The following is a 15838-nucleotide window of genomic DNA, read 5'->3' on the forward strand; positions in this document are numbered from 1 at the left end:
AGTTTTTTTTGTGTTTTTAATTTTTTTTTTAAAAAGGCACTGTAGAACAGTACTGATGATAACTAGATATTTATTAGGCTGCATTGTAACAGCTCTCCAGCAGCTTGTGTGAATCTTTCTAATGTATAATATTTTCCCCCAGTTGTCTCTAGCGTGGGGTCTTGTCAGGGCCCTGGGTGCACTGGTGCACCCCAGTTGCCCAGATGAGCCTCACCTGGAGCCTCCATCCACACCCCTTGCCCACAGGCTGAAGTCTCTGTCAACTGATCCAAATAGAGAAGTGAGTCAATCTTTAAGAGTCTAGGCCAGTGGTCTCCAGATGTTTTTGATCACACACCCTTATTGGTAAAAGTTTTTTGAGCACGCACCCCTAATATATGTGTATGTATTTACAAATTATGTGCAGGTAGTACTGAAGTTCTAGTGTTTTCTTCCTGCACCCCAGTGGATTGTCTTGCATGCACCCCACTTCAGAGACCACTGGTCTAGGCTATGTAACTCTAATCCTCTAGTTCCACTCATTTTGTCAAGTTTTATTTTCAAACTGTCTTGACTTAATACGGTTTTTGCCCATTTCATACATCAGTCATTGGCTGGCCCACTCTATGTTAACAAATGGTGAGGACAGAATTTGTATAACTTGTGTATAGAAAATCTGAAAAGATAGTTGGCGAGAAAAGCAGAAAACTCTTCTACTATTTGTGCTGTAAAAAGCGTGTTAGGAAAATTTCACAGGATAGGCTTGCTTATATTAACACACTTTTAAATGATCATCTCTGTCAAGGTCACGTGTTGCTAAAGTTGCCCTGTTTTCTAAGTAGACTGAATGGGTAGTTGCTTTTGGGTGTGCAAGGACTTGGTCTGATTGTGCATCTCCTATGTTGCTGTCCTGAAGTTAACAGGACACTAATCCTCATTACAAATCTGCATCAGTTAAAAATATTTAAACCTGCGGTTATGTGGTTATGTAGATCTTGGGTATGTGTGGCGAAATAGGAACAGAGTTTAGTCTAAATAGGTAGGTTTGTGGCTTGGTTATGATCTTGATTGTTCTTTCACAGACCTCATAGAATCATAAAATAGTTTGGATTGGAAGGGGCCTTAAAGATCATCTGGTTCCAAATCCCCTGCCATGGGCAGGGAGACATTCCATTAGACCAGGTTGCTCAAAGCCCCATCCGACCTGGCCTTGAACAATTCCAGGGATGGGGCATCCACAACCTCTCTGGGCAACCTGTTCCAGTGCCTCACCACCCTCACAGTGAAGAACTTCTTCCTTATCTCTAATCTAAATCTACCCTCTTTCAGTTTAAAGCCATTAATCCTTCTCCTATCACTACACGCCCTTGTAAAAAGTCCCTCTCCGGCTTTCTTGTAGGTCCCCTTTAGGTACTGGAAGGCTGCTGTAAGGTCTCACTGGAGCCTTCTCTTCTCCAGGCTGAACAACCCCAGCTCTCTCAGCCTGTCTTCATAAGAGAGGTACTCCAGCCCTGTGATCATCTTTGTGGCCCTCCTCTGGACTCGATCCAGCAGTTCCATGTCCTTCTTACATTGGTGGCCCCAGAGCTGAACGCAGTACTCCAGGCGGGGTCTCACGAGAGTGGAGCAGAGGGAGAGAATCACCTCCCTCGACCTGTTGGTCACGCTTCTTTTGGTGCAGTCCAGGATACAGTTGGCTTTCTGGGCTGCAAGCACACATTGCTGGGTCGTGTTGAGCTTCTTGTCAACCAACACCCCCAAGTCCTTCTCTGCAGGGCTGCTCTCAATCCACTCGTCGCCTAGCCTGTATTTGTGCTTGGGATTGCCCCAACCCACGTGCAGGACTTGGCCTTGTTGAACTTCATGATGTTTGCACCGGCCCACCTCTCAAGCCCGTCAAGGTCCCTCTGGATGACATCCCTTCCCTCCAGCGTGTCAACTGCACCACACAGCTTGGTGTCGTCGGCAAACTTGCTGAGGGTGCAGTCGATCCCACTGTCCGTGTCACTGACAAAGATGTTGAATAGCGCCGGTCTCGATACCGACCCCTGAGGAATGCCACTCATCACTGCTCTCCACTTGGACATCGAGCTGTTGACCGCAACTCTTTGAGTGCGACCATCCAGCTAGTTCCTTATCCACTGAGTGGTCCATTCATCAAATCCATGTCTCTCCAATTTAGAGGCAAGGATGTCGTGTGGGACAGTGTCAAATGCTTTGGACAAGTCCAGGGAGATGACATCAGTTGCTCTTCCCTTATCCACCAATGCTTTAAGCCCGTTGTAGAGGGCCACCAAATTTGTCAGGCCCGATTTGCCCTTAGTGAAGCCGTGTTGGCTGTCACCAGTCAGCTCCTTGTTTTCCACGTGCCTTAGCATAGTTTCCAGGAGGATCTGCTCCATGATCTTGCCGGGCACAGAGGTGAGACTGGCTGGCCTGTAGTTCCCTGGGTCTTTCTTTTTTCCCTTTTTAAAAATGGGGCCTATGTTTCCCCTTTTCCAGTCAGTGGGAACTTCTCTGACTGCCGTGACTTCTCAAGTACGATGGATAGTGGGTTAGCCACTTCATCCACCAGTTCCCTCGGGACCCGCGGATGCATCTCATCAGGTCCCATAGACTTGTGCACTTTCAGGTTCCTTAGATGGTCTCAAACCTGATCTTCTCCTGTGGTGGGTGGTTCTTCATTCTCCCAGTCCCTGCCCTTGCCTTCTGTGACTCGGGTGGTGTGGCTGGAGCACTTGCCAGCACACATACCCACCCCTGTGTGTGCTGTTTAAATTGTGTGTTGGTCCTGTGGTATGTCACAAAGGCACTAACATGTGGCATCGTGTTTGTGTAGTATTATCTAGCCATCATTTGTGGGGATATTGAGATGGTAGCAATCTGGCTGTGCTTTAATTGCAGTTTTCGAGGTGCAGGAGAATGTAGCCCCTTAGGCTGTGAATTCTGATCAGAACAACTTTTCAGTGTAGCAAGAGCTGTGTGTCATAGGTGGGTTTGTGGCTCTGTGATGTATATTGATCAGCTCTTTGGTAAACCAGCATTTAAAAAAAAGGTGACATAATATTTCACGTGTATTCTGCTAGTGATGACAAGAATGTTGTTAAAGCTTGTTATTAGGAAGATGCACTTCTGGAGGAGACTGGTTGTGATTCTTGGCGTTTAACAAAAATGTAGCTTTTTCTTGGGGTTTTAGTGTTTGTTGTAAACTGGCAGGAGTTTACGGTATGTTGGGTAGACTTTTCTAGTATCATGTTTGTGAAATGAGGAAAAACATCATTATTTTTTCTAATAAAGCCAACTGCATGTTCAGCTAAAGGGCTGTATAAGGGAGAGCCTGAAGAATGATTTCTGTGGATCTGGTCAGGGAGAGTAAGTTTCTATTTGGCAAGAAGTAAGACAGAGCGCAAAATGAATTAAAGCCAAAACTATATTAATGAATTCAAGTGATAAATACAATAGCAGACTTTTTAAGGGAAGTTGAGGAAAAAACCAAGCATGGAATGCACAGTGATCAGTTTGATGTGATTAGAAGACACTGTGAAGATTAGATTGGATAACTAAATGGAAGCCAGAGTACCAAGAGGTTTAGGGAACGTTAGCATCAGTTGATATGTGAACTGGTGGATTAGATGGGATCTTTACAGAGAGAATAAGGGAGGATTAAATAGTCCTGAGAGTTACGGACAGGAAAAAGGGAGAAGGTACGGTCTCAGATGACATTCTGAGAGTTAGGGTGAACAGAAGAACCGGGATATGCAAACAGAAGCTTCGAAGGAACAGCGGAGGAAAGAGTGATAGGACGTGTTTGGTACAGGCAGCACCCGACCGAGTAGGCAGTGCATAAGAGAGTTGGTGGTGATGATATTGTGAGGCTAAAAATGCTCTGCACCCAATGAATGGATGCTTACATTCAGTTTGGGTAATGCAAATGAATTCCCTACCTGTTGTTAAAAGGATTGTCAGAACTCTACTGTTAATCACAAGTTTGTTCAAGTACACTTCTGAGTGTTGTCGAGGAGAAACTGGAAGTGGCCGTATTGGCACTAGCAATACCTAAGAAAGGTCTGCTAGAAAATAAGTGTTCTTTTTAATGCTTTGTAATGTCTTGGCTGTAGTTTTGGTTCTAGCCTATAACAGCACTGTCATGATACTGACCTAAATCTGTTTACCTCTTTGGCTAGCCAGTATTATAGCCACTAATTTGTAATGGTCTTTGTAGGTTCTGTGGTGTTTGGTTATTCCCTCACTGGGATTAGCTGGGAGCAAATTCCTATAGAAGCATTTTAATTGGAGTCTTGATACTGCATTCACTGTAGATTTTTTTTTTACTACTATTTTTAAGTCATAGAAGTTCTGTTCAGTTAGTTTGGTTAATAATTTGTCTTTCTCCAATTTAAAATTCTAAAAAAAACCCTGAACAGTAAAATGTTGCATGGGATTTTGTATACCATTACATGTGACTGAATTTGATTTTGAGATAAATCAATGGACCTCTGTAGAAGATGCAGGTTTATTTAAGAACTTTGCCAATAGTAGTAGACATCTGTCAAATTCATAAATTGTTTAATAAAAAATATTGAGATATTCTAAATTGGTTTTATTGGTGAAAGCAATCTTTTGTCTGATACATACCAGATATCCATCCTCTCCCTTTTTGTTGTAGTTGTCATGGATGATGATGATGATGAATCCTGTCTCCTTGATCTTATTGGGTAAGTTTTCCTTAAGCAATTTTTTCAGAAAAGTTTGGAAAAAATAATTTTGCAAAATCATCTTCTGGAAGGTGATTCTATCTCAATGTTGTCTCAAGACTAGGTGACTTGGAAATGAAATGAGTAGCTATGCTTCACTTCCTCCGTGTGGAGATGTGTGTTATCACAAAGCCTTCAATCCCAGTGTATACTAGCTGACAGTCCACTTGCTGGCATTCTCCTCAAGAGAGGCTAAAGAATGAGTGTGCATGGAGGTTGGATTGTCTTCTCAGCTAATGGTAATATCAGGTCACTGCTGAAGCACGTTACTAGGAATGTTGTTACAAACTTCATTGCAAAGAACTATTTTTTTGGATTAAAAAAAATAAAGATCTCAGGCTTTTGAGTAGTGGAACTAGATACTTTGTTCACACTATGCTTGTATTTTAAAGGTAAAAGTAAAATTATTATTTTCTTAATTATAAATATTTAATTTCTACTAATAACATGCAGTTGCATAAAAATGTTAGAAAAATAGAACTTCTACCCAGTACTGTTCAGTATTCACAACAAACAAGAATTTATTAGCATCTTGCTCAAAGATACTTGATTTTAATAAAATTGGGGATTTTAAATGGTCCTGTTTTTTTTGTTTTGTTCTGTTTTTTTTTCCTCCCCCCTCATTATTTCCATAACAGATTTATTTGAAGGTTTATAATTCCATATGGGACTCTCAAAAAATAATTAGTATAGCTGAAGCCTGAGAAAGATTTTCGTGGCTTGTGTATGTGACAAGTTACCTTCCTTTGGCTAACATTTATGTCAGTATTCGAGAACAGATAATACGCTATAATGCATTTAAAACATAAGAAAATTGAACATTTCATATATGATAACTTTTTAGTATGACATCAGCGTAGTAGCAGCTACTAAAAGACCACCTCCACTTGATAAAAGAATTTTTTACTATCTTAAATGTAGTAAATAAATAGGCTTTTCTCACTCACTCAAATCTTCCAGCAAAACCAGTGAGAGCTTTAACTTCAGAAAAAACAAAATATCACCACAGTGGCTGCTGTAATTTTGGGGTTACTCTGTGGATGCTATAGCAAAAGCATTGCCAGTACTGGGTCACAGTTACATTCTGTGAAGTATACTGTGCAAGATTGCAGATTGTAGCCATATGAAAACACATCCTGCTTGAACCATAAAGATGATAATTGACGGCATGGGAAAATTAAGTGCTCTGTCATGAGCATGAATCATGGAGGATACTGGTACAAGTTCACAGGTGGTCCAGAAAATGAAGTGCTCTCTATACAGATAAGTGTTTGTGTGAAAAATTACAGTGTTCTTCCTGCTGCTGGCAGCAATTACTGTCTTAAGCATCTAGAGGAATGGAAAACAGCATTTTTTTTCCATCTGATCTTTGATTTTTGGTAAGTGCCTTCTAAAATTCTTTTCTTACTAAAGACAATATTTAAGGTGATGAAGTGTTCTTCATTTTAAATTGCATTTTTTATGATTTAAAGCCAGTGAGTGTAATTAGTATTAAACAGCCTGGTTATTTTGTTGTTAAAACTCATAAGCACAATAGAGCCCTGTATAAGATCATGAGTTCTATTCTCTTTAATTCTTGAAATGTAGTGTAATCTACTACGAAAATGACACTTTTGTTGGAAAATATATGTAACCACTTCTGTGTTGTATTATTGTACCATAAAGTCCCTGCCACGTACTGTCTGCTTAACACATCTTTTGTAAACACATGAATGCAGTTTGTTTCTTAAATGAAAAAAAGAGGAATAGAGGTGTATTTTAGAAGCGTACCTGTAAACCTGAAAGATCTTTAACTTGTTCCTTCTTTATTTTCTAGGATGATCAAGAGAGAAGGAGAGATGTTTTGAATTAATATGTTTTTAGATGAGAATCTCCTGCTTCTCAGAAATGTTTTATTATTACTTGTTAATCAATAAAAATGTTTTAAAATCAAAAAACTCCATGTCATTTTACTTTTCATGCTAATGGACATGTTGGGAAATGCTGTATAATTGTTGTATTAAAATAATCCCAGGTAACACAACCTTTTAATGTTTTTTACTTGGTCTATATGTGCAGTTACGTTAATGTATTTTTGATTTGTTTGAATTTCCAACACTTACTCTATCAGACCACGTTTTTAATCTGAGTCTTATTCAGTGGTAGTGCTAAGTTAATGAAATAGTCTGAAATTGTATTTAATAATATTTAATCAGTTATTTCTGTGGTTGATTTCACGTGGAAAAGGTGCTGCTTTTTTCTCCAAGTGAAGGGACTGTTACTCTGGCAAGCATAAATTTTTGTTAACTTACATTAAGGGTGGCAGAAAATACGTTACAGATTCAGGTTTGTAAATACCCTATTGGCTTAGACACTAGCTAAACAGGCATTATAGTTCATCTCTGTAGAAGAGGTGGTAACTGGTTTAGTTCTTCTGTTACTTGGTGGTGGTATTTTCCTTTGGTTTTGTACTATGTGCTGTCATAAAATACTGTGTGTTTTAAGAGAATATGAGTAAGACTCATTCCCTCATAAAGGGAAGTAAAGTAGAATGCAACTAAAATTTTCTGATGAACATAGTTTATTGCTTGAAATGCCTTGGTATAATGACAGCAAATATGATCAACATCTGAAAATTGTGCTGATAGAAAAACAGATCCTCAGATGGTATAAACTTTCAGCTTGGCATTGGAGTCAGTGAAAGAAATGTGTTTTTACTGTAAGCCTGATCTATATGAATACAGTATCTGGCTTAGTTAAATTAGCCTCATTAGTAAAAAGAGCTTCCTAAAAGTGGTAACATTTTTTTTTTTTTCCTCCCCCTTAAGGGACCCACAGGCGCTGAATTATTTTCTACATGGACCTAGCAGTAAATCTGTAAGTAGCATTGCTGTGTATTAGACATACATAAGCTTCATTAATTGTATTATTTCTAAACATGATTTTTGTCTTCTGCCAGAGCAATGAAGACTTGACTAATGCAGAATATTCTGTAGCCAACTCAAATTCAATTTTCGCCAACTCCAATGTAAGTGGTCAGGAGATAAATTATATTTGTATTGAGATTGCATGTTTTTGTTATGGCTTTACTTGGCTTTTATAAAAGTGAATGAAGTAGATGTGGGTTTTGACCTTTTTCATATGTGAATTCTGAATGCTAACAGAGAACCACCTCATGCTGTTAGTATTTTAAATATTTCATTGGGTCTTCAGTGGGGAATTAATCAAAAGATACTGCACTGTTGGGCTGTGTTTTATAAATATGTAAAACGGCTTGCTGAGCAGTGAAAATATTCTCTGGTGTAAGTCTCTCCAGTAAACTGCACTTGTAATTTTAGTGATTGTAGATGTAGTAGTGCTCAAATGTAGACCTTAAAAGTTAGTCATTTGTACATCTCCTGTGTACGTTAGGATGGTTTTGTTTCTTATTTCTAAGTAGAATTTAAGCTAGCAATTTTTTAAAATTAATGAATCGGGGTTTTTTGTTCTTTAGACTGAATAGCTAACTTGGGATGTTTCCTTCCTGTAACGTCAGTGTTAGGGAAGTCACTTTAAATTCATTAGGTGTTGCAAGTAGTCTTCAGTGTTCTTTTTTCACTAGCAGTGTATTGCAGCCCTGGACCAAGTTTTACCCGATGAGGTTGTGGAATCCCCATCCTTGGAGATAAAGCCAAGGCTGATCTGCTCTAGTGCTGGTGGTAGTCCTGCTTTGAGTAGAAGGATGGACTAGATGACTTCCAGAGATCCCTTTTGACCCACATTTCTTTGATTTCATTGGTGTGTTTTTTAAAAAAACATTCATCCCACGATTCAGTTATTTGAATACATAGAGTAGGGTTTCCTTGGTAATTCCTCTTCCTCTTGTACTGATATCTTGACTCTGTCTCTTTGTCCCATGTTCCTAACAGATATGTGGATGTACTTGTAGGTGTTTAGGGACCTTAAATAATTGGCATAAATAAATCCTGGAAACTGTTTATCTATGTGTAGAGAACTAGTGATTTTTCTGTAGCCACAGTAGTGTGATGTGAAGTGTTTGCCGTGTCCTTCCCCTTTCAATATAATTATTAAATATTGTAGAAGAAACATACATTGAGTGACAGTTCTTTCTCCAGATAAGCTGGTTGAGATAGTTGTGGGGGAGTGGGGTACCAGCAGTAACAGGGTGTGCCCAATTTTCAGCTAATCGGGAACAGTGGTTTCAGCTTGGTGCCAGGCTAGCTATTATCAGACAGCAGCTTCCTGTATGCAACATGGCAGAGGTGGGTTTTGAGGACTCATCCTAAGAAAAATGAGGTTATGGAGAAAAAATATGACATGCATTTGTCATAGCCTAGGCTTCCTAGTTGTTCTTTGTAGAGATTCTTCTGATAAGCATGAGGAGGTGGGCAGGAGTTAGGGGGTGTATTTCTGATGTATTTTCAGAAAGTGAGTTTTTGGAGTAATTTTGAGAGTGATTGGGAAATTCTGTGCAAGGTGGGATTATTTTATAGGGAGTAGCAGTTGGAAGAAACAAAAATATTTGGTGAAAGCCAAAAGATCTTTTTGGTATATGAAATTGGGGGGTAGGGTACTCTAGAAGGCAGGTGATCAGAGGAGCAGGGATTTCTAGTTTGTGTTCCTGGGATGGCTTACTGTATTTTCATTCTCCAGCACTTGTTCCACTTGTGCTCTGTTCTCATGCTTTTGTATCTTCATAATGAATACCAATGCCATCTTCTCTTCCCTTCCTCCCTCGCGTGAGAGCCCTGTGCTGATCTAAGTGAAGAACAACTTGGTTGCAAAGATGGATTCTTACAGTGCATTGTGAAGGAGCAAGGGGTATCTAAAATATAAATAGATGGTTTCACAGTCCTTGCTTATAGCATAAGATACCTGAAAAGTTAAAGGCTTCTGAGTTTTTTGTCGTTAAAATTTTTGCAGATACTGAAAGTTCTGTCTTTGTATGTATTCAGAATTGCTACCATGAAGTAGGACTGACAGTCTTGATGCTTGTCTCATGCCTTTCAGTGGCAGAGTTTACTAATTCAGTGTCAAAGGTTCAGTGCCTCAGCTGGTAAGCATGCTCAGCCAATACCTAACACAAACAAGATTAAGTTCCTGCTGACTGAAGGACGAGAAAGCAGTGTCCGCTCTTCCCCCCCTCTTCCCCTGCCCTGCCCTGCCCTGGCTCTGAGTTAAATGATTGCGTACCACCTCTACTGATTCCAGGTTGGTGTCCTTGGGCAATCATCAGTCTCTGTTATAACCCTCATGAGAGGGTTCTTTAGCCATTGCCCTGTTACCTGGGTTGTACTTAGTGACTGCTTCCACCTTCCTGTTATAGTATAGTAGCACAGCTTAAGAGGGCAGCACAATATTCTTGGAGCCAGTGAGAATAAGACTCTTGTTGGTAAGAGATTCATGAAGTTGCAGAGGCACTAATTTCTTGTTGAAATTAGTATGGCGTTCTGTGTGGCTGTTCTGAATCTGGGCTGCAGTGATTCAGATGTTAACTTGGAAGGTCCCTGGTTCCAGTTTATGCACATAAAATTGTTTTTGGATGTTAAACAGTCCTAGGAGCAGGGAATGAAACTTGGGATTCTTCATTCCAGTGGGAGAGTTTCAAACTATTAATCTCGATTGCATGTAATATTATTTATTATTACTGTTGCTATTAGTAATAGTAGTAATAGGTGTATTGTTAGTTCTAACTGGAATAGCATTAACTGGAGCCCTCTTAAGTTACACAGTCATGAAAGATTTCAGATTGGTCATTGTCACTGGAGACAAGTTTCAGATGTAATAGGGAATTCTCCACATGAACCTGACAGTTGTGAGTCCTAATAATGCCCTAGTTAGTGACTCCTTTTTGCTCTGTCTGATGATAGCTAGGTACAGTTGAGAACCTGATTTGTAATTTTAGGTGTTCATGAGGTGCAGACATTGAGACATTTAAGTACTAGTTTAATTCCTTCTGTTAACATAAATGTAAAAAAGTTTACTGTAATTTTATAATTGTATTTTGAAAATATTTTATTGAATTTTAGGAACAATCTCTTAGTATTTTAAAACATGACCAAAGTTTCATAAAACAACACAGGCTGATTCAGAAACAGATTGGGGTAAAATTCTGAATAAATATGCTTTGGGAACTGAAGTTAGGGTGGGGACATTATTGCATATGATAATTATGGCTTGCAGCATCTTCACGCTGTTTATACGAGGTGAAAACAAGCATCTATGACTTTCAAGGAGTGAAGGCTCAGAGTATGAATGTGACTGATAATTTCACACCCACATTTTGCATTTATCCTGACCTAAAAAGAAACTGTATGTTGTTTTTGAATAGAGATATGATATTGCAATTTATAAAGGTGTACTGTGTCTAACTTAAAACTATTGCAAGTATTATTGTGCATTTAAATTTGCCATTCCACCTGTAGAAACCTGATACTTGTGTTGTCTAGAGTTTCTGGACATAAATTTGTTTTAGGAAAATCTTATTGACAGTAGGCCAGAGTAAAGTGGGTTCTGATTTTCCTTACCACAGCATTTGAAGGATTTTTTCATTCAAAGTGCAGCTTAATATTTGCTGTAGTTTCAATACAGTTCTCTGTAATCTTTTTGCTAGCATAAACCACAAAGTCTGTAGCATTGGTTTTTTTACTGCTTTGTTTCTAAAATTTTTCTAAACAAAGAATTAATGTAATTCTTTAACTTTATGAAATGGTCACTAGTTTGCACTGTGTGACTATAGAAATATTGGTAGGATTTTAGAGATGGATCTCACTTGATAGGGGAAATCTGTGAAAGAGCAGGTTTCTCCTGCTTTTTCCCTGCTACTACTGTTGCTACTGAAACCTTGTCCCAAATTGAGTTACAGTGGAGGTCTTTTCACTCCTCCTTTCTTTTATCCTTTTGTCCATACAGTGCTCAGCTTGAGGAAGGGAAATTGGTACTTCAAGAGCATGTCACATCCTCTTGAAACAGTGCAGCTGCAGAGCTGAGTGCTGTGGAATTGGGAGATTTGAGAAGTGAAAGGAGAGTAGCGTCTCCAGCAGTCTGTTATGAGGGCATGAGTGGGATGTAAGTGATGCACATGTTTATGCTGGCCCACTGTATGGGATGAACATCACCTTATATAGATACTATGCAAAGAATATAATTTTGTAAAGAAAATTTGCTTGCATGAAAAAAAGCTTAATGGGGAAACAAGGTAGAGCTTGGAATTTCTGAAAGTGATTAATTTCTTGTTTTGCATTTCAGAACACTGATCCTAAGTCGTCTGTAAAAGGTGTAAGTGGTCAGCTTGGAGAGGGGCCTAGTGATGGACTGCAGCTGTCCAGTAGCCTTCAGTTTCTTGAAGATGAACTTGTATCTTCTCCTTTACCTGATCTTACTGAGGATCAGCCTTTTGATATTCTTCAGAAGTCCTTGCAGGAGGCTAATATTACTGAACAGACTTTGGCAGAAGAGGCATATTTGGATGCCAGTGTAGGTTCTAGCCAACAGTTTGCACAAGCTCAGCTTCATCCTTCTTCATCAGCATCCTTTACTCAGGCTTCTAATGTTTCTAATTACTCAGGTCAGACGTTGCAACCTATAGGAGTTACTCAAGTGGTACAGCAACCTGTTGGAGCATCTTTTGCAAGCAATACAGTCGGTGTGCAACATGGCTTTATGCAACATGTCGGAATTAGTGTTCCCAGCCAGCATTTGTCTAATAGCAGCCAGATTAGTGGTTCTGGGCAGATACAGCTAATTGGTTCATTTAGTAATCAACCTTCCATGATGACCATTAATAACCTTGATGGATCTCAAATAATACTGAAAGGCAATGGTCAACAAACACCTGCAAACATGAGTAGTGGCCTCTTGGTTCATAGACAAACTCCAAATGGTAACTCACTGTTTGGTAACTCAAATTCAAGTCCAGTAGCACAACCTGTAACTGTTCCATTTAACAGCACAAATTTTCAGACGTCATTGCCTGTCCATAATATCATCATTCAGAGGGGTTTGGCACCAAACTCTAACAAAGTTCCCATTAATATCCAACCAAAGCCTATCCAGATGGGTCAGCAGACTGCTTACAATGTGAATAACTTGGGAATACAGCAGCATCACGTACAGCAAGGGATTCCGTTTGCTTCTGCAAACTCACCTCAGAGTTCAGTAGTTGGTCCTCATATGTCTGTTAATATCGTTAATCAACAAAATACAAGAAAATCAGTTACACCTCAGACAGTTAGCAATGCTGGAGGTAGTATTGTTATCCATTCTCCTATGGGACAGCCTCATGCACCTCAAAACCAGTTTCTCATACCTACAAGTTTGTCTGTTAATTCTAATTCAGTTCATCATGTCCAGGCCATAAATGGACAGCTTCTTCAGACTCAGCCTTCCCAGCTTGTTCCTAGCCAAGTGTCTGCTGAGCATGTAATGCTCAATAGGAACTCTACAAACATGCTAAGAGCCAACCAGTCATATTCAGGACAGATGCTGAACAATCAGAACACAGCTGTTCAGCTTGTTTCTGGCCAGACATTCACAGCTCCTGGAAACCAAGTTATAGTAAATCATGGAGCTTCACAGATTGTTGGTGGACAGGTGCCACTGCAGCAGGCATCACCAACGGTGTTGCATTTGTCACCCAGTCAAGCTAATGTTTCTCAAGGTAGATCGAGTTTTACTACGATGTCACCTGGGCAGTCTACAGTCTCAAATATGTCAGCTTCTAATCGATTTGCTGTTGCAAGTTCTTCTGGTTCAGTACATCCTAGCTTGGGACCATCAGTTCAGTCTGTTGCATCAGGAGGAAACTTTACTGGAGATCAGCTCACACAGAACAGAACTCAAGTTCCAGTCAGTGCATCGCATCGTCTTCCAGCATCCTCTTCCAAATCTGTCAGCACCTTTAGTCACACATCAATTGGAGTAACACAACAACAGTTTGCCTTTGGTCAGGTATGAAAGTTGCCTGAGAATGTAGCCAAAGAATTGCTTCTAAGCTGTGCTAAAATCCGGTTAACAAAGTATTACGGTTGGTGTTAATACAGAGAACATTAATTTTGCTAGTTTGTATTGTTACAAATACTGCAGAACGGCTGAAAATTACTGTAACCCGGAGACATCATTTCACTGGGTATTTTCTAAAGCCTGTCACTGAGTGAATAAGTCTGTGACTTTCATTAAGTCAGAAGATTTTATTGGTGATTTATAGTAATATTTTCAGAACTGCTTAGCAGTGATCTATTTCTGCCCCCATTTAAAGGAATGGACATTGTAAGATGATACAACTATGAGCTCTTCTGAAAATCTTACTGTAGAGCTAGATGTAAAGGCTTAGGTACATTCTTAGCACTTACAAGTCTTTTGACCTCACTAAAAACTATGCATGTGTTTTCAAGGTTTGACCTATTCAAATTAGAGATGAAAAGGTTTCTTGGGTTTCTCTTTGTTATTTACCATACTGGCATTTTGCCCACTGTATTTCTGTGTGTCTGGAGCAGTTAGAAGCTTTCAAATCTGAAGCAAAGACAAGGCAAGAGGTGTTTCTTAGTATCCTTAAAAGGAAATACTTTTAAAGCAGTTTGTAAAAGCATAACATTTAAAAAATATTCTCTCTAAGAAGAGATCTACTTAGTAATAATTAAAAAAAAATTTCTGGATTTACTTTTAAGGTGAGAACTGGTCTTTTTTTTGTCCAGTTGATGCAGTTGTGGTATATATTCAACTCGAATTTGTCTGTTTTCATAAGTGAACTTCCAAAACTCTGCCAATATTTAACTCAGTGACTTGTCACACAATTAGCAACAAGCTGTTATTCCACTTATGCCCTTTTTTTGCTTTTGTTTCTTTTTCCTTGGTCATTATAAAATACTGATAATAACTGTCTTGGAATGCACTTACGCTAATTACCTTAGATCTTTCTCTTTTTGCAGAGGTCTAATGGATTTTTTTAAGCAAGACCAAAATGGGCAATGAAATAATGTGTCTTAGAAAATAATGTGTATTTAGAAAATAAGGGCGAACATGTTGCAGAACCACATTTTTAGTTTTTGCCAAAACTGCTAGCACAGGTCGTAACATTTTGTTTGCAGATGAGTAATTTGAGGCCTGCCTTTCTCTTCACATGTCTATATCTTCCTATTTGTAGGATATGTGCTGGGTCTGTGGGTTTCAGCAGTTATAAAAGCATAATATTTCTTATTGCTGTAAAAGATAATTTTGTTTTTGTGCTGAAATTTCAGAGCTGAAAATGGGAACTACACAGAACAAATTCTGCAGTTTAGCAGAATCTTTTTAATTTGTACTTGCATTTTAAATATTGCACTGCATCATAAACTGTGTATCACTTAGTTGCTAAACACTGGACAGTTTGTTCCACTGTATATTTTTTTTGTTGTGGAGACAGCTTATTTAGTCATCTTGCCATTTTGAGACTTGAAAAAGCTGAGCTTTCTGAGGGCCCATTGTAGTGGTAAATATGGGTCTTCTAGAATGTAACTGGTGTGTATTTGTACTGTTGGTGTAAATTCTATTCATCTCTGATTTACTTTATAAAATTCTTGAACTTAGGAGGAATTGAGATGTCTGAAATTTCACCACTTAGGAGTTTGAACTTGAAAAGGGATGCGTAGAGCTGAATTTTAGTTGCCTTTTTTGCTTTTTTCCTCTGTTTGTTAAAGCTTTCAGTAAATATTTGACTGGTTTTTTTTTTGTTTGTTTGGTTTTTTTAATGTATGTGGCACAGAAAAAAGCTATGAACCAGACATCACCAGTTTCTGCATTGAAGACACAGGATAATTTGAGACAGCCTCAGCTAACAAGTCTTCTGAGCAACACACTATCAGGTCAACTAAGGTCTTTTTAAAATAATTTTCTTAATTTTCTCCAGCAACAGAAAGTGGTTCTTCTTCAGTGTGTCAGACTTGCACTGATGGCTCATGCTGATAGGGTCCTAAAGGTTATCAGAATTTTATTTTTAAAAGAAAACAAGCTAAATTTTTCAGTATCGAATGTGTGCTTTTATTTTTCCCAACCATGGCACTTCATTTTGTAGAGTGAAAAGTTGAATCTCCACAATAAGCAATTACTTCTTCCCTCTACAAAACCCAGAATTGTACTTTCTTTCATTTTTC

The 15838-nt window shown here is 38.9% G+C and overlaps 1 protein-coding gene across 7 annotated transcripts in view; it reads left to right on the top strand.

The window, feature by feature from the left end:
* The window catches only part of BICRAL (BRD4 interacting chromatin remodeling complex associated protein like), a 135690-nt gene that overhangs the window by 21251 nt on the left and 98601 nt on the right, over positions 1 to 15838 (top strand). For 6 of the 7 annotated variants that reach the window (XR_005933885.1, XR_005933884.1, XR_003926464.2 and 3 more), the window contains exons 2-6: positions 4646 to 4694; positions 7541 to 7589; positions 7672 to 7740; positions 11961 to 13661; positions 15451 to 15550. Coding sequence is in view for 4 of the 7 variants with exons in the window: in XM_030036191.2 (XP_029892051.1) it covers positions 4651 to 4694; positions 7541 to 7589; positions 7672 to 7740; positions 11961 to 13661; positions 15451 to 15550 (1963 nt within the window). In the remaining 3 variants the exon portion in view is untranslated. Of the gene's footprint in view, positions 1 to 2728; positions 4045 to 4645; positions 4695 to 7540; positions 7590 to 7671; positions 7741 to 11960; positions 13662 to 15450; positions 15551 to 15838 lie in introns of those variants that run through there. The other variant, XM_041128577.1, reaches the window with a different exon arrangement.

This window comes from Aquila chrysaetos, chromosome 13, assembly GCF_900496995.4.
Source record: "Aquila chrysaetos chrysaetos chromosome 13, bAquChr1.4, whole genome shotgun sequence".
In the NCBI taxonomy this organism is placed as follows: Eukaryota; Metazoa; Chordata; class Aves; order Accipitriformes; family Accipitridae; genus Aquila; species Aquila chrysaetos.